The sequence below is a fragment of the Strix aluco genome, chromosome 2 (genome assembly GCF_031877795.1).
Source record: "Strix aluco isolate bStrAlu1 chromosome 2, bStrAlu1.hap1, whole genome shotgun sequence".
Lineage (NCBI taxonomy): Eukaryota > Metazoa > Chordata > Aves > Strigiformes > Strigidae > Strix > Strix aluco.
This window is the reverse complement of record NC_133932.1, coordinates 63,299,701-63,318,739: the sequence shown is the minus strand read 5'-3', so window position 1 is coordinate 63,318,739 and position 19,039 is coordinate 63,299,701. Positions and strand designations below refer to the sequence as shown.

The 19,039-nt window shown below is 36.1% G+C and overlaps 1 protein-coding gene across 7 annotated transcripts in view; it reads right to left on the bottom strand.

Annotated features, from left to right (window-relative positions):
• HERC2 (HECT and RLD domain containing E3 ubiquitin protein ligase 2) overlaps window positions 1-19,039 on the bottom strand; it is a 113,683-nt gene that overhangs the window by 68,257 nt on the left and 26,387 nt on the right. For 6 of the 7 annotated variants that reach the window (XR_012621980.1, XM_074815002.1, XM_074815005.1 and 3 more), the window contains 15 exons: window positions 14,502-14,721; window positions 12,754-12,854; window positions 11,898-12,054; window positions 10,986-11,096; window positions 10,485-10,656; window positions 8,972-9,145; window positions 8,177-8,365; window positions 7,376-7,527; window positions 6,417-6,574; window positions 5,855-5,968; window positions 4,215-4,466; window positions 3,076-3,269; window positions 2,331-2,531; window positions 1,413-1,641; window positions 1,214-1,338 (listed from right to left, as the gene is read on the bottom strand). Coding sequence is in view for 6 of the 7 variants with exons in the window: in XM_074815002.1 (XP_074671103.1) it covers window positions 1,214-1,338; window positions 1,413-1,641; window positions 2,331-2,531; window positions 3,076-3,269; window positions 4,215-4,466; window positions 5,855-5,968; window positions 6,417-6,574; window positions 7,376-7,527; window positions 8,177-8,365; window positions 8,972-9,145; window positions 10,485-10,656; window positions 10,986-11,096; window positions 11,898-12,054; window positions 12,754-12,854; window positions 14,502-14,721 (2,549 nt within the window). In the remaining variant the exon portion in view is untranslated. The remainder of the gene's footprint in view (window positions 1-1,213; window positions 1,339-1,412; window positions 1,642-2,330; window positions 2,532-3,075; window positions 3,270-4,214; window positions 4,467-5,854; window positions 5,969-6,416; window positions 6,575-7,375; window positions 7,528-8,176; window positions 8,366-8,971; window positions 9,146-10,484; window positions 10,657-10,985; window positions 11,097-11,897; window positions 12,055-12,753; window positions 12,855-14,501; window positions 14,722-19,039) is intronic. The other variant, XM_074815004.1, reaches the window with a different exon arrangement.

Here is a 19,039-nt window from a genome sequence, read left to right as displayed (position 1 = left end):
CAGAAACGAAACAATTCCTATCAGACAAATGTGTATTGCATACTCTACAACAACCACGCGGCCACACTTTTTTTCTTTTTTTTACACAATTATAATATAAAAAGAAAGGGGGGGGGAAGGTAAACAAGAGTAGAAAAAGTACAAATTCAATTTCCACCAAACTAAGTTAACTTCTCTTCTATGTATGTTTAAACATGCCAGTAACTGCTGCACAGTTCACAACTGAAGAGATGTTTACTCTGTATTTATAAAAGTAATAAATCCAGTCCACTGCAGAAGAACTTGGGTTAGATTTGCTATTGAGCTACAGTCATAGAGAACTCTATGGAAACAAATTCACTCAGGTTTTAGACAAGTAAATTAACCTGTACAGTACTGTAAGCTGCCACCTAGATCACTTTCAACATGTATCTGAAGTTGGCTCTGGCACCTCTGACTTATGCTATAACGTAAATGTGCCCTAGGAGACTTGGTTAAAAATCAAGAGGTCCTGAATGCCTTTAAATACAACAGAAAATACTAATGCTAGACTGTGCATAAAGCAAAACTTAATACATGCATTTCCTCTGCATCATAAACCTCCCCATTTACCAACAGTAGAGAGAAATGAAGGAGAAAATATACTTGGAAAAAAAAAAACTAATGAAGAGGCAAGGGAAACGCACATTTTTGTTTTCACAGCCATACATAAATATGGCAATTTAAAGTAGTCTGTGCAGAGGATGTCCCATCTCTGAGAGGCTAATGGAGAAGACAGTACATATAGAATGTTTGTCATCAGTTGTATAACTAGTCAGCATCTGTAAACATTAGAACCAGTCTGAAATGGAACTTATGGAAATTTGGGATGCTACAAAGAACTTATTCATCTTGAATTCATAAGCAATAAGGCTGAAATTTCTGCTTGAAAGATATAGGTGAAATCAAGAAAGTGAAGAACTCAAGAATCCCACAGACAGGTACGAAGTGCTTTGTAAAGTTATAAGCCTATTACAGAGCTTTATGAAAAAGTTTGTTACTGTTGTTAAAATCGTCATTCTAGGCAACAAAAAGAAATACCCTACTGAAAAGGAGAATATGATTCATGCTTCCATACAAACACTGGCTCAAGTTTCAGGTCAAAAGAGGATAACATCAATCCACAAACTTCAGAAAACACTCGATACATCTTCTTATTCTGTTTATACAGAACAGCAAAGTTGCCAAAACATACCTGAATTTCTGCAGTAATAGCAGCATTTAGTGCAGACTCTAAGCCTCCATCAGCCATCAAGCTGCCCACCAAGAGGTCAATCATAAATCTACGGCCTGGACTTACATTCATTTCGTTTCCTGAAACTAAGAACGGAAGAAGCTATTAATGAACTACAAAAGCAAGCACAGAACAAACAGGTTTAAATCTTAGGACCAACCTGCACTGGGTAAGAGTGCTGAGAGTGCCCTAGCCCGCTCTTCTGCTGTTGGCAGCAGCACAGACCATCCACTCTGCAGCACTGCTTGAGCGGCCGATTGCACAGTATTAAGAACACCAGCATTGCTTGCTAATGTTACCACTGTCTGTTTCAGGCTATTGAGCAGGATGCTGCCCAAACCTAAACCGAGGCATTCTGGATCCACCTGATGACTGATGGCAGCATGAAGCTGAAAAAAAGAAAGGCATGAGAAAGGCAAATTTTAATTAAAAAGAGATTGGGGGGGTGGGAATCAATCCTGCAGCAATCTAGTAAATCCACTGACAAAGATACAAACTTTCATCTGTAAATTTGTAAAATTAAAGGGAAATGTGGCTTGCACAAGCACATACTGAATTTAAACTAATACACAAAGATGATTAACTATATTTAACTACATCCCCTAAAACTCTGAACTAGAATAACCTAAAGAATAACCTAAACTGTTTCTAGTTTGTTATAGTATGCTAGGAAATTTGTTACCGTATGCTAGGAAAAGTAGCACATCTTCAGTGACTGTCAGACATTTTCTAAAGGGAATATTCACTCTAAAAAATGCTATTTAAAATTCTTAAAAATGCTCAAAATCTCTGAGCGTATGGGCTTACTGAGTGAGTATATATCCATTTACTGAGTGAGCTTCATCCATTTACATTTTATTTCTATGGTTCATTTTTAATGAGATCCAAAAGCTCTCAAGAAGACAAAAAACAACCACTAGCTGCCAAATTTCAAAGAGTAGAAAATTATATTGTACTTATTTCACTTTTTAAATCAATAAAAATATTTTAAAGCACATTAAGTCCACTGTTTTCATCCAAACAATTTACTGAAACGTTTAGCTCAACAACTGCTCAATGTGTAAGAAACTGAAGGTACCTGAAGCCTTAGAAGGTTTAATGTTGCCACTGCCATACACTCCTTTTCCTGAGGAGGGGGCCAGTCAGAGGAGCCATCCATTCCCTCTGTCACTTGTCTCAGTAACAGATCTAGCTGCTCAAATGTCATGGGGCAAACATCCACCACAAAAGGCACCCGCAACCCTATTGACCATTCTGAACATGACGACCAAGCAAAACTCTATAAACAGAAACAAAAGTTCAACAGTAATTTCCAAAACATAACATGACACTGATTAGAGATAGGAGTGTAAAGCTAACATCTGCCTTCAAACATTAGCAGAAGATGCAGAAATAATATCAGCCCATCTGTTGAAGAGAACCCTCTACTTGCATCCTTGCAAACATATAGAAAACCCCACCAATCCCAGAAAAGAACACTCTCATCACATTTTGCAAAGCTCTGTCATGCCAGTCCAGATACATCACTATTACTTTGCTGCAGGAAACACCGGGCTTGATAACTCTTTTATTGCTGTACCAGACAAAAAACCAAGAAAGGCAAACAGCTACTTCTCAGAATACCCAGCAGAGGGAAAGCTAGTCGTACCTTTTTGGCAGATAAACTGCACAAGATTTGTTTTTTCCAAGCCTTCATTTATTCAGAATAAGAAAGAAGAAAACGTCATGCAAGAAGAAAAAGAGGGACTGGGATTGGTGCACTGAACTAGACTCAGTGAGAGACAAAGACAAATAGTAATTAACAATCCAAAAACAAAACTTACCTGAGCAGGCCCACAAGCAATTCCAACAATATGCTTTGAGTCTAATCCTGGGAGAGCTGCAGGCTCTGGTTTGGTGATCCGCAAAGTATCAAAATGTTGACACTGATCATTGCTTCCCCAGCTATGCACTTCACTATCCTCAGTCAGTGCTAAACAATGGGTGGATCCAGCTGCCACGTCTATCACTTTTTTTCCTGATACGAAAGTCAAATATTGAAAATATAACTTAAAGATTACAATCATTAACAAAAAAAATATCAGAGTTAAGGAAAACTCTGCTCATTACAACCATATTTAACTATGAACACACTGTGGATGTCAAGAGTCTCACCTTTGCCTTAGTAGTGGATTGGAAGAGTACAGCAAAAAAGAAAAACCAAGGAAATATTTAAAGATTTTTAAGAGACAGGTTAAGTACAAAAGTTTACAAGTTTAAAAAAATCTTCTATTTTGTATCCCTTCTACTTAGATACTTTTTCACATAAGGTTTATTAAAAGCCCTCCTCACCTATGAACAGAGACCCTAAGGTTATATTGTAGTCATAGTTCAGAAGTTACTTTCAATTAAATCATTCATCATATATGAATAACAATTTTAGGAAAGAGCAATAGAAGAGGTTTCTCTTCCTCATCCTCCCCTACAGAATCTCAGGTTTCTCACAAATGCAAAAAATAATCTTCACTCTGTTACAAACTAGTCAAAAGTACTGGCACAAACACAACTTTAACAACATTACTTGTTGCCTGTGATTTTCATTTATTCCATTCACATGCCTTAATCTAAGCACATATATATATAAAAAATATATGTATTTATTTGCAGGACAATGCAAAAATACATGCTTTTAAATAAGTGTTTCTGTGAACCTAATAAAAGCAAAGCAGTAAGAATAAAGAGAGCACAAGACAAGCAGCACTTAAAGTAGTCATAACAGTGTCTCTAAGTCTGCTACAGTTTTAAAGGTATAAATGCAGAGTGATGAGAGATGTTCACTACTACCTTTTTCAATGCAACCAGCATAAAATATGGACAGAGTACATACTACCATCATTCTTAAAGTTGAGATCATTAGTGTCTGGTAAAAAGATTCCAACAACAGCAAAAAGAAATCTGAAGTATTTCCAGCTCTGATAATTACCTTTCAAGCCTTCCAGCAGTTTGGGATATCGAACATGCTCTTCCGTTCCATGCCCAAGTCTCTGATTGTCACCTTTTCCCCAGGTGTAGACCTGGCCATCTTTGGTTAAAGCAATAGAAAACTGACTCCCACAGCGTACTTTCACAATGTCCAGATCTTGAAGTTTTTCTATCAACTTAGGAGTCTTGCAACCATCACTGCCTCCTCTTCCCAGTTTTCCATAATCTCCATCACCCCAAGACCACACTTGGCCTTTAAATCAAGAGAAAAATAACAAAATATATTGCATTGCTTTTTCATGTAATGAAGTTACCTGTTTTGATAAGCAAGTTCCTAAAAATCTGAGATTCTGTAATAAGCACAATTTTCAAACTGTAATTTAAGAAGAGTTATGAATTTCTAATTGTTCGTGAAAATAAGGAAGAAAAAGATTTGAAAAGTTTTCATGTTGATAAAACATAAAAAGTATAACACAACATGCTCTGAAAATTCATCAGTGTATAGAAAGTCCCTCTTAGAAACATATGAAGTATAGGATTTACTGTGAATCAAGCCTGTAGTATGATCTTTAGTTAAAAACGGCCTTCTTTTATTACAAGGTGTTAATTATAAGAATTTGCAAAAATCTTTTTCCACATTAAATGGCCAAATTGTCTGCAAAACCCGTTTTCTTAACTTTCGGTTCTTGTCATTCAACCATTTCACAAAATGAAATTAAAAGTGCCATTGTCTACCATGTTCTTTTGAAATACACTACTAAATCTAAGCCCTGATGTAGGAACTTAGAAATTGTCAAGTCATTCTGTATGTGCATTAAATAAAAATATGGTTCAAGAATGGTAAAACCATGCATGTCCAAAAAGAAAGTCTTGTTTTACATTCCGATGCATTTATGTTCCCTACTTGCATAAGCTAGTCTCTAAGGCACTCTGATAAGCAATGGAAGCACGCAAGAAGGAGACCAAGAGGAAAAAAAAGGAAAATTAAAATCTGCGTTTCCATTTCCTGGATGAGCAAATCTTTCAGCTTTTAAAATACTGCACATCACCATAACCAGCTATATTTTAAAAGAACAACTAGCTTACAAGAACTATCTGCTTTCTAAGGGATAACTCTGGGGCTTAACCTCACACAGTGAAATTCAGGTTTTGAATCTGTCTCACCCTGGCAACCTCACTCAAGGATGCAGGAAGCAGAATTTCAATAAAGCCTCTCTTTGGCACTTCACATAGGTTAACACAGACAACTCTCCTACTCAAAATTCTGGCTGTTGTGACAACATGAGTTATTTGCACTTATATAATAATTAAATTTAGACATATATGTACATATACATAATATTTTGTGTGTATATTATACATTTACATGAGAATTTTAAATATATATACAATAAACTAAAATATATATTTGCGTATTCATAAAAAATATATTGCATATCCATGCATGGAACTATATCTGCATACATTATATGCAAAACGCATGAATGCACGTACATTATTTCCACAAAAGGAATTTCACCTTCCAACTCTTACAGAAGTCAAGCCACTAGAAATAAGTATATTTGCAGTAAAAATATCTTCAGAATGAAAGGAAGAAAAGGTAAGCTTACTTAAAGTGCGAAGTTATATTTTGCTACTAACCATTTTCAGTAACTGCAAGAGTCTGAGCATCTCCACTCCCACAGGACACATCAATGACTTTGAGTCCTTTCAGCCCTGTGACCAGCATTGGGATGGTCTGATCTTCACTGGAACCTTCAAAACAAAGTAGTTTTGTGAGAAGCAAAATCAAGAAAGCCTGGTATGTTCTTTTGTTTGGCTTTTTTTGCTTGCTTTTGGGTGTTTTGTTGTGTGGGGGTGGGGGGGAAGTTGGTTTGGTTTTGTTTTCAGATTTGAGCATCATGACTAAGCTCTCATATGGCTTCTTAGGTAACTAATATGGACTTAACCCATGAGACAGTCTTTGCTTCACAAGGAAGGTAACAGAGAACAGTGCAGATTTTTCTTCTCCATTCAATTGCTTATTTTCACACAACTCATAGAAATTTAGTGGTTTTGAGATGATCCCTCCTGTAATTATTTCAATTCATGTGAAACCACGTATGGTTCTCAAATCAGCTTTAGGTAAGTCAAATAAAAGATAATTTGAGACAGGCACTAAACAATTCTTTGACAAAGAACTTTAAGGTGTCAAGTAACATACCATGACCAAGCCTGCCATAGTTTCCTCGCCCCCATGTATATAGCTCTCCTTCAGCAGTAATGGCTGCACTATAGGTGCTTCCACATGCAATATGAACAACATGTTTCCCAGCTTGCTTTCCAGATAAAGCAGATATCATCTTCGGTTCCTCCAGAGGACTATTTAAAGAGAAGGTGACATATTTCACAAAAGGTGATTTCATAAGCAGATAATAAAATCTGTGACATACTTGTCAAAAGACAATTGCTGCAATTCTACCTGCAAACCTTATTACTAGTCTGAAGTATCAAGATATAAATAGAGCTATAAGCTAAAAATTACATTCAGATTGTTCAACAACATAAAAAACACTGAAAGAGTGTCTGAACTATGACTTCTATTTCCAATTAAATTAATGCAGTATTTTTTAAAAAATATTTGTCCATTATAAACACAGATTATCTTTAATTACTATATCTGAACAATTAATTTCATGACACTGCTAACCCTTGTATAGTAACTCCCTTGCTTTATAGTGAATTCTGGGGGAAGACACTTAAAACCTTCAAAATATATTGATGTACACCCCCTATAGAATACCCCTGTAGAAGACTGCTCCTACACAAAAGCAGGACAGTAATGTTATTGTTGAACTCAAGGGAAAAAAGGAATAATATATGCAACATGACTGCACAGGAAATGATGACCTCACTCCAACAGCTGAATCAATGTTTTGTGTTGTGGATTCATAAAACCATGCAACCACTACTACAGCCTCTATCTACAAGTATTCAGAAAGTAGCATTAATACAGAACTGGGAATATTACAAGCAGAGAAAATATGCAGGGAGAATGCAACTTTTGTTCAATAACAGAGACGAATGGCAAATGCTGTATGTGCTTATATACACAACAAAGTAGTTTTTTCTATGAATTCAGAACACTGGCAAATAAATGTTATGATTATTTTTATTACATACACTGTATCCCCATGGCCTAGTCTTCCACCATCTCCACAACCCCAAGAGAAAACTTCACCATTTGCTGACAAAGCAAGATAGTGATGCCCATCTGAATGTGCTGCTATCTTCACAATATTTCTGGAAACTAGACTCTGTACCAGCTGTGGTCCCTGTGAACCAAACAAAAGTAATACACTTACAAAAACTGCTTATATTTTCCATCACTTGCCTATATACAGAATAACTAGGTACAGTTTTCCTAATGCTTTATCAAAACTGTGAGCTCAAATTAATGAGGTGAAGGTATAAAAAAAAAAGATCAAATCGACTATTTGAGTCTGACAAAAATAATGCCTTGAAGTTATTTTGTTCCCATCCCTATAAGGTCTTCCGTACTTACAAAAATGGTATTTACCTTAATCTTACAGGAAATGTTAGTGACAAGTGTTCCTGTTACAGTACAGTTTTGTTTGAGAAACTACGCAGTGTGGGCACTGTGTTACATCACTTTAGTAAAATCCATTTTTATCTGCCAATTTCTAAAGTTGTCACCAAGGCCAGAGTACCAATGAAAACAATTATCATTGCATTCATAACCTCTAGCCTGACAGAAATTACAGAAGCCAGATGTATTTCATCAAATCAATACAAGAGATCAAAATCAGTATTTCTGAAAAGTCAAAAACAACATAGAAGCCCATAAAAATCAGCATGTCTCCATCTACTCTTCCAAGATAATGTAAATAAAGGAGCAAACTTATTCTATGAAGTAATACAGAAGAGAACACATTTTTAAAAACATGTAAAAAAAGCTCTCACCAGAGTATCACTGTTGTACGCTTGTGTATAAACTCGTCCGTTCCTAGATAATATTAGAAAACGTTTCTCTGCACATGCAATCTGCACAACGCCAAGATTGGCAAGTCCTTCACATTGAATTGGACCACTCACATTAGCATAATATTTCCAACCTATTAAACCCCAAGCAATGACCTCTTGCAGAGATCCCTAGAAAATAAGAAATTCTGTAAGTACTGATTTTGAAATACCAATTTAATAAAATGCATAGAGCAGATTATTTTTTAAACCTTTACATGCCAAATATACTCAAATCTGTGATAGTCATTACTGCCAGTAGCCAATAAAGCTTACCTATTAGAAGATATCAAAAATAAAGACTTGCATGCATCATATTCAGTTTAGTCTGGTACTGAACAAGGTATAAATATCTACAGCAAGTGTTCAGAAATCTTTCAAGTTGGGAAGTTTAACATTTACTTTTTTCTTTTTTTTTTAATATATCAGATCCCAAACATTAGTGAAGTCCAGTCTTGAGCATTATAAACACAGGGAACAGCTCAAAATATGGCAGAATTAGCCATAGCGTTGTGATAAGAAAGAATGGTTCACAAACCATAGCATTTACTCCAAGGCTGACTGAGAGAGCGCTGATGCAATAAAAAGATACCCAAGTAAGACAAATTCAGGCAACTCAAGGTTACCTTGTGAAAACCAAAAGGAAATTTGAAGAATCTTAGGGGTCATCTTTCCTTCCAAATTGACAATCAGTTACTCTTTTAGGAAAAATATCTTACTAAATTTGCAAACAGTTACCTTATGAGATGTAGGAGAGCTACACTGTGGAGGCATACATGGGGTGGCTAGACGATCTAAATGGGCCATGATCACTACAGCTGTTTGTCTCAGATCAATCGCTAGCTCATTGTCCTGCGGTAAAGTCAGATACCTTAAAAAACTTTCATTTGGACTCAGAGGGTAAGTCAGGAGCTAGAAAAGAAACAAGCAGTCAGAAGAGTATTCAAGGTATTACTATGCCACTACACATACAGATACACAACTTATTTTAGACTTGTCAACCAAGTGCAAGGTCCTACACCTGGGTCAGGGCAATCCCAAGCAAAAATACAGGCTGGGTGAAGAGTGGATTGAGAGCAGCCCTGGAGAGAAGGACTTGGTTGGAAAACTGACTATAAACCAGCAATATAAGCTCACAGCCCAGAAAGCCAACTGCATCCTGGGCTGCATCAAAAGAAGTGTGGCCAGCAGGTCAAGGGAGGTGATTCTCCCCCTCTACTCTGCTCAGGTGAGACCCCACCTGAAGTACTGTGTCCTGCTCTGGGGCTCCCAACATAAGGACATGGACCTGTTGGAAAGGGGCCAGAAGAGGCCACAAAGATGATCAGGGGGCTGGAACACCTTCCCTGTGAGAACAGGCTGAGAGAGTTGTGGTTGTTCAGCCTGGAGAAAGGAAAGCTCCAGGGACACCTTATAGTGGCCTTCCAGTACTTAAAGGGGGTCCTAAAGGAAAAATGAGAAGGGACTCATTATCAGGGAGTGTAGGGATAGGACAAGGGGTAACAGTTTTAAACTGAAAGACAGTAGATTTAGGTTACATATAAGGAAGAAATTCTTCACTGTGAGGGTGGTGAGACACTGGAACAGGTTGCCCAGAGAGGTTGTGGATGCTCCCTCCCTGGAAGTGTTCCAGGCCACATTGAACGGGTCTTTGAGCAACCTGGTCTAGTGGAAGGTGTCCCTGCCCCTGGCAGGGGGGTTGGAACTAGATGATCTTTAAGGTCCCTTCCAACCCAAACCATTCTATGACTCTGTCTGCACAAGTTTAAGAAAAACCAAATTAACTCTGCACATCCTTTTTCTTAGTAGAGGAAAATTCCAAACACACATGTTGAGAAAATACAGTCAGATTGTGAATATAATAGAAAGTTAGAAGCATAATACAACTGATCCACTGTTTTGTCAACCTCAGTAATAATCTCCAAGAGTCATAGTTCAATTAACTTCAGACACAACTAAATAAGAACAATCCAAATATGCAGAAAAGTTAACTGGTCACATCTCTAAATTAATTATCACAAAAGAATTAACTCTGACACACAATGCTTACCTCTAACCTACTACAACATTGCTCTTCCACCTCAAGATACTCAAACGTACACATGAAAACCAAACAACAGTAGTGTATATACATCTTACATGGAAAACACTACTAACAATTTTGTTTGGATAATTTTATAATTATTTTAGCCAGACAAATGAAACTGGATACCAACATAACGCCCCTTTCAAATAATCCATTGGTAAGTACCTGAATCTCTTCCTCAGTATTGGGCACATCTTTATTACATATTATACTCTGAAATCTTTGTAGCAAAGGTAGAAGGGGTGCACTCGTTCCCTGTGCAGATCGCTCATTATCTGTTTCCCTCGTCCCATTATCCCAAAGTTGAAGCAACAACATAACTGCAGACAACATTTGGCTGAAAGAGAAAGTTTACATCTTCTATTAATAAGCATTCCGAAAACCATTATTTTAGGTTATCCATACAATTCATTTTCTACATTTTTAAGTTCAGCAATATCTGATGTCACAGCTTTCCACTTTAAACAGATTATCAAAATAATCAAAAATAGATTTTGCAAGCTAGCTAACATAAGATCTTGACCGCCACTGAATTACAGAAAATGTTCACATGCTTTGAAACAATTATTACGCTAAACCCAAACCCAGGAAAACTGAAGACAGGCACTATTCAGGCCATTCCAACAGACAATGATGGTTAAAAATCACAGTGCTTATGCTTCTCACCTTAGTGTACCTCTCTGCACTGCCAGTTCTAGCAATATGGCAAGTGCCAAGTGCTGGTCTTGTAACGGAATGTTTCCTGGCCCTTTGGTACTGGGAGCTCCATGCACATCTCTATTTAAAAGTCAAACAATACACATTAACAGAAAAGTAAACGGAAACAATACGTATTCGCTTACCAAAAGCACCTACAGCACACCAAGAATCACTAAACTTACAGAAAAATGTAAAATTGGTAATGAAAGCAGGCGAGAAAAGCTGACACATTCCACACAAGATCAATTTTTAGAGGGGCAGCTAGGCTCTAAAACTGCCCCAAGCTTCACTATCTACTCTATAACTCTATTAAATATGCCAAGAACATGAAAAACATTTTTCACAGCTGAAATTTAAACATTTATTATAATCACTATAAGGATGTAGTTCCAGTATTCAAAAGACAATTAATTTCTGGTAACTACTGTAAAATGATAACTTTAAGCCTCCTTAAATAACAAGGAAAAGTGTAGGGGGGGTGATTTAAGTCCAATATGAGTGTATATTCCTTCATATGCACAGAAGTCTGCATTATTTTACTATACTAGAAAGACACAATTAAGTGTACACATATATTCTATTACCAAAGCACTCTTCATGTGGATAGTTTACATTAGTGAAACACTTTTTCAGGTAAGTCTACATGCAGTGATACAGAACACTCAAATTAACTGTTTAAGAAAAATCTGAAAGAAACTAAATCATATTTAAAGAGCATCATTTCAACAGTTCATGTATTTTTTGCTTGCTGGTACAACAACATTAGAAAAGGAAACCAATCTTTTCAATGTTCCATAAACTATTATAGCCTCAGCTGCTAAGAGATGCAAGTTTGCCACGTAACAGTTACTTCAGTAATGCTCAAAAAAAGAAACTTACCCAGTCACAACAGACCTTAGGAATTTAGTAGCTCTTTCCACCACTTCCAGCCATACGGAAGATACAGTCCCTTCATCAAAAAGGGATGCCTCTGGTAGAGCTCGTAGCGCATCAAGTGATTCCTGTAACAATTCACTGCACAGGTCTGCATCTTCACCTAAGGAACACAGTAATGCTAGTTATACTCTCAATCTTCACATGAACATTTTGACTGCAAGACTTCTGAAGAACTTCTCTGCTTCACAAAAAATACATTCAGAAAGGTGAAAACTCTTAAATGAGCTCTTCCCACTACGCATCGCTGAGGATATCAGAAGAACTAGGGCTGGCTGGACAAAGAGTGAGCCAAACAGCTGCCATCTGAACAAACAGTGCAGACTGAGACAAACAGGTAGGTTGAAGTGGCACAGATGACAACTCTGCCAACCTCTGCAATTTGACAATTGCTGACAAGTACAGAAACTAAATGGAAGTTTCACATTACTGCTCAAAACTCCTCTTCTAAGCTGCTACTATCATGTAGTAATATATTGGATTGACCCTGTCTGAAGAATAAAACTAACTTTCCTGAAACCTGGCATTAAAAATACATTCTTTTCATGAAATCCCCATTTTCCTTCCTAAGCATAAAAGTATCCCAGCACAACACAGCCTTGGTGCTGGCTTGGATGGCTGGCTTCGGATCAGCGATAGTATTGTTGGGCATAATACCACATAAACATAAAACACAATTATGCAAATCTAACATTTAATAAACATATAGTTCTATGCAAATATTTAACACACACACATGCTTCAATGAATCATCTGTCTTATAATAAAAATATATCTGCAACATGCTACAGAGTAGACCTACCTGACCTCCAAGCTCTACGAAGGAATGCAAACGCAAATGAAAGTGCTGCTCGGGATCCGACTCGTGCAAGTCCTTCTACACCTTTGCCTATAGGTCTTGAGCTAAATAAAATTATATATGCATTGTCTTGATATAATTTATATTATAATAATAGTAGTAGTTATTTGTATAACTTGCATCTTTGACAATTTTATAATTTAGCTATATGCATGTATATATATTTACACAATTTTTAAAGAATTGTAATTGTCCCTTAAGAATGAAGGTGATCAACATCAAAACATCAACAACAAAAATTCAGCTTCAGCTGCTTCAAAGAACAACCAATTCAACCCCCAACTTCAAAAAAGCTTCACAGAGCAAAAATAAACTAAACTGGCATAACTGACTGCCATCAGAAAGATGCCTATAGTTACCCAGAGTGAAAATATGATGGTGTATTCAAAGTACACAGACACAAGGTACTTCATGTACTCATTTACTCAGGAAGTTTATACTTCTAGTTAATTTGGACTGCATAAACTATGCTTATAGGCATTTCTTTTTAATGAATCTTCAATTACTGGTAATTAATTCCATCAATTTTGTAATTTCTTATCTTTCCATTTAAGTGTCAGTGTTACAAATCTCTTTGCAGCTTCTGTATGGGTGTGTGTAAGGAAGAGAGATAACTTGAACTTCTGTTAATACCCACTGGACTCACATATGTTTCTAACTTTTCTTTTTATGCAAGCAATCACATTAAGTAAGCTTCCCTTTGTTCTTAACAGCAGGAGATTCCCTACTACATTCTCTCAGAAAGACACCAACAATTCTGTTTTCTTTTTAATCTCACATCAAAAGAAACTGAACTGTTTAGGACTTTTTCGAGAGAGAAAAAAAATTTAAACTGGCATTTTTAGCAATCTGGTAACTTAAGTATACCAGTGCTCTTTTTAATCAGAACTGGAAAAAAAACCAATTTCAGAGAACAGACTATTCAGTGAAAGATATCATTGTCAGAACTCCAATCCCATAATAACTAGTCATGATAGCTACTTACTGTTTCCTTTCATTTTTGAAGCTAGAGACAATCTAACAAAAATTTCCCTGGCTGAACTGCTTATTCTGTCAGACAGCAACCTTGTTCAGCTACTGAATACATTCTTTAATGCCTCATCTGATCAATTTTCCTATTTTTAGGTCAATAAGCTATCTAGACATGGAAAGTAATCAGACTATTTCTTATTCAGTTAGTTCTCTGGAAACAGTTTCATATAAAATGTACTATTACAGCATTTCTTACCCAAGCAAAGGAAAAACTATGTTAAACTATTATGTATTCTTATTTTTAAATTTGTTATGTGCCTTAACTGAGCAAATATTGACAAAAAAATATATTGTTATTAGAACCATGTAACATCCATCCGCATAATTTCCGAAATAGGCTTATCCATACTTCCTAGCTGAGTAAAACAAAAAGAATACCTCAATAGAAGTACACTTATAACTCAAAGAATAATATCTACAGCAATGTATTACAATAAAAACCCATCAGTATGAACAGAGACACTATAAGCAAGCATCAGCCAAGGAGGAAAACTGTGTGGCAGGTAACACCACATAAAACCATCTTAAGAAATAAGAATAGTTTCTTTACTGCTAATGTTTCATGAGGAGGAAGAAATCACATTAAGCTCTTACACACAGGTTGATAACCTTTCTATAAGTTTCTTAATGCATTAACTTGCTCATGCGTGTGTCGTTACCTTTTCTTATCCACAGCAGGCAGAGGAATACTACTGCTTTTCCACTTAACTTTGACATTCTCCTGAAGAACTGTTCTGTTCAGTGCAATGAAATATCGTTCCAGGATAACTAGCCTCTGTTTTAGCCTCATAGCTGAAAGAGCTGTTGTAGCAGTTTGTGTGGCCAGAGTTTGCTGTTCCTTCACTAGTACATAAAGGCACTCCTTCAACTCATTCACGTCTGAGAATCAGAGAAAGATATCATTTTATGGGTGTTCATCCTATATACAGTATCAAGAAAAATCAAGACAAAGTGAAAACTGTGAACCAATCAGAAGTGTGAACCTCAAAACCCAGTGAAACTCCATTTCCATACTTAACGTACACATTTCTAATCCAGTATTACATAACCATCATCATACTTAACAGGTGTTTAGATAAAGGTTATCACCAAAACTGGTTGTGTGAACACGTTTGAACCTTCATATTTCATGTCTGAAATTAAAACGTCATATGAAATGTTTATGCATTTAAAAAAAACAAGTTAGCAAATTCTTATCATCATCCAACCTCAGAGTCAGGCTTGCAGGCAACCACCTTGCAAGTCCCCACAAGGATACACTTTCATTTTACACTGGTACACATTATCTTAAGTTTCTCAGAAGTTATAAAACTACTCTCAGAAGCTCTAGGATCACTGCCAAGAGCTGCTAAGCTTCTGAAACAAATAATGTCAGAAATTTAAGATGCTTGCAAGTACTATTAGCAAATAAAATATCTGACTTATGTACCAACACTAGAAAATTAACTCTTCACTAACCAGAAAAAGCAGTCCACAGCCCAAAGTCCTAGTAATCTAATAACAGATAGTAACAAGCACACTATCAAACAAACAAACAAAAAAAAAAAAAATCAGAAAACACACACACCACTTTAAAATAAAAATTTGGAAATCGTGTTTTTTACATTCTCTGGAGCTTTAATTCCTAGGACAAACATCAATGAAGCACATTTTTAGAAGGGTTCTTTTTTCTGTCCCTTTATTAACAGTCTGATCACTGGGTCACCCCACTCTGCTTTGCACAGAATCACTGTACTCGCCAACCACATTTGTTGCCTGGCTCTACACAGAAGTACCTTTGTTTTAACTGACACTTGACTAAGGGGTATTAAAAAAACCAAACATATGTCTGCATGTAGGTAACAGCGTTTATAAGAAGATGGGCACAACCTTAAAAAAATAACCACCACGAAACCAACACATTTTTTGGAACAGCTACCTCCAAGCTATAGAATTTTAGACACACTTATACTCTAGAGTTGAAAACTGTATCTAATGAGGTATAACTTTTTTTGCAACTGTAACTATATAAAGTACTTCAAAGTTTTTTCCTCTCTGCAACGCATCTTTGCAGGCGGACCCAGCAGAGAATTCAAGTGGCCTTCTCTGCCACAGGATCACGTTGCACAGTCACTTATGGTTCGTTGTCAGCCATCACCCCAGCCTGTTTTCAACATCACTACTCACATTTCACCATTTCATAATGTGTTAGATTCCATTCCCTAAGGCAATTTACATCTTTTCACATGACTATGAGGAACAACTTGTTTTTCAACAAGAATAGATTAAAAAGTGTTCCTTGCAGTCTAGACCTTAAAAAAAAGTTAGACAAAAGCAATAGCAGCTAATACACATTCATACCTTGACTCAAACATATATATGACAAAAAAGCCATGCTGTCCTTAATATCAGCCCTACAAAATTCCCCAAAGAACTTTATAGCACAGTCAAGTACCAACAAGCTACATACATACAGCTACTTCAGATCACAATGTAAAGTAACACATAAATAAAAGTGTGAAAGTATGTTTGATTTGTTTGGTTTGACTTTTATAATGTCTCTTAACTTTATGGCCATATAGAAGTTTACTCAGAAGGTTTGTATGACTGGATGACTGTATCAGTACCCAGCCTGAAGCTCCAGGCTGATCCAACTAAAATTTTCTTTCATTAAATACCACAATTTTGAGGGAAAAATCTCAATTGTGAAGTGTTAGCATTACTCAGAACACCAAAGTAAAAGCTTCTACAAAATATAAACTACATGTTCTGAGGCTGCTGCTGCTACCTCAGGTGTGCCTTAACCTTTATTTTGTAAGCAAAAATACAAAAAAATCACTTGCAGCACATGGTTTCTGCACTTCAGAGTATCATAACAGAACATAATCAATACTGACATGCCAGTTTCAGGATCCCTCTAAACAAACCATCAGAAGCAATAAAAATCAAGTTTTTTCTTCTTCCCTTCCTGAACACTAAAGCCCCATCAAATACCACCAGGATACAACAATGAAGTAAGAAATAACCACACTCTACACTTCACAAATAGGCTTTTCTTAACATTGTTCTTTTTTGGCAACTGATTTAATTCTTCAGATTCATTCCCCACATTATGGTCTCCTGTATCTATAAGAAAAATAAGGAAATAGTCAATGAAGAAAAAACAAGGCACTTCACTCATGCTTGGGAAAGAGAGTCTATGTTTGGTGATACAGAAATCAAGCACTAGGTGCCAGACTCAGCAGAGTCTATGAGCAGAGCTATGGCATTCATCATTCCTTCCTGGATGGCAAATCATGTAAATACGGACACCCTCTAAAATTATTCCTGAAAGTTGAAGAAGTGGTAGATGAAAAAGTCCTTCATTTCAAAATAACATGCTTATTAAACACTTGTCATGGGTACTACTGGAAAGAAACCCTTAGGACAAGCAGAGAACACCTACAATCCTCCAGTAATTACAAGGAACTTTCCCTAAAAGTCTACAACTGCATACCTTTCAAATCACTTTCAACCACAGTACTGCTGCTATCAGCATCCCAGCCATTCTGATGCAACAGGTGACACAAACTACTGTATGAACTCTGAATGCACAGAAAAGAGAATCCTGCAGAAGCATATACAATGTACGAACATGAAGCAGTACCAGTTTTAAAGCTGGCCATTGTATACACACACAATATTGTGTCTCTGCAGAAAAAAAAAAAACTAGTTTTATAGTAGCACCTAGGAAATTAATTCCTAATGGTTCAGCAACACATAGTGAGGGTAGACACTCAACATCCTACTCAATGACTCAAGACAACCAGCTCATCTGACAAAAAAAATTAACATTACTGTAGGTTTTGAACACCTCAAAGGTTCAATTCCATTTTAATACAAAAATAATCCATAGTTCCACAGACTGTGCAATGTTTCACAAAACAAAACCTCACAATTGCTCTTTCTAAAGTAAGGGATGTTAAAAGCAAGTATTTTGCTTTCCTGACAACAAAGTCAACATCAAAGTAGTCAAATTAAGACAATTAAAAAAACTAGAATAGGAATCAACTAAAATTCTGTCTTGTTATGAAGAAAAGAGGCTGGAAATAATTCAATTTTCAAGCAATTAGCCCTAAAAATCACAAAATATTTATATTTGGAAGCTAGCAATATGAAGACACATTCAGTTACAATACACTATTTTCAAAAACTTAAACAATGCATGCAAAAAAAATTTTTTATAATGGAAAATATGATTTAGCCTCACCAAGATTCAAGCCATATAAAAATAACCTGCATGAAGCATAAACTTAAGTTTACTGAATTTAGTTGTAATAAAATTACTTTCTTTCCCCCTTCTCACCTTGCCTCCACAATCTGAAATAGCTACAATTTTAGGAAGGCCTTCTACCAAAATTTAATAATTCTACCATAATTTAACAAATATTTTCTACATACTTCTTCAGCATTTCAAGAATGCAAAAGAAAGTTCATGTGCAAAGTGTAGTAAAAGCTGAAACAGATTATAGTAGTCCTGTATCTCAGACATCTCAAAACTGAACCAAGGACTGTCTTGTTTTATTAAGAGTAACACTATTTTTAAGTGAGAGATATCTATGCACTTCCTCACTTTAAATCTTCTCTTATTTCACAAGTAAACTTATCTTTACAAAAATTCAGATCATCTTTAGAAAGCTTTAAATGTATCTGGGAATCAGCCAGTGAAATTGGTTTCAATAAACCCTAAAGTCTGAACAACACTTTTACCGATGAACTAAATAGACTAATGAGAAAATAGCATATTAATAGTAACGATTCAAATTTCATCTGAGAAGGTTACAGGGAACTCTTTAAACAAAACTGTTCCTATGCCACTACACCAGCCCTGGATGCTAATCATCCCTTGCAATGCTTTGCTGTGTCAGTTATTTTATGAAGGGTGAAGACACATTACTTGCCTAATCCACACCTACAATATAAGAGTTGAAGTCATACCATACAAGTTTAAATTCTCAAACTATCATTAGCAGAATACTTGTTAACTGACAAATACAGTCAGATACATTTCTGGCTGCAGTAGAGATACATAAAGGTTTTTTACCATCTTCCGTTAAAATTTATTCTTCTCCCTCCCCTCAGCAACTAACATAACTACATGTCTTCACTTCTTAATTCCTCCTGCCAGAAGTTCTCTGCATTAGAAGGAAAAATACTGATAGTGTTTAACCCAGATCAT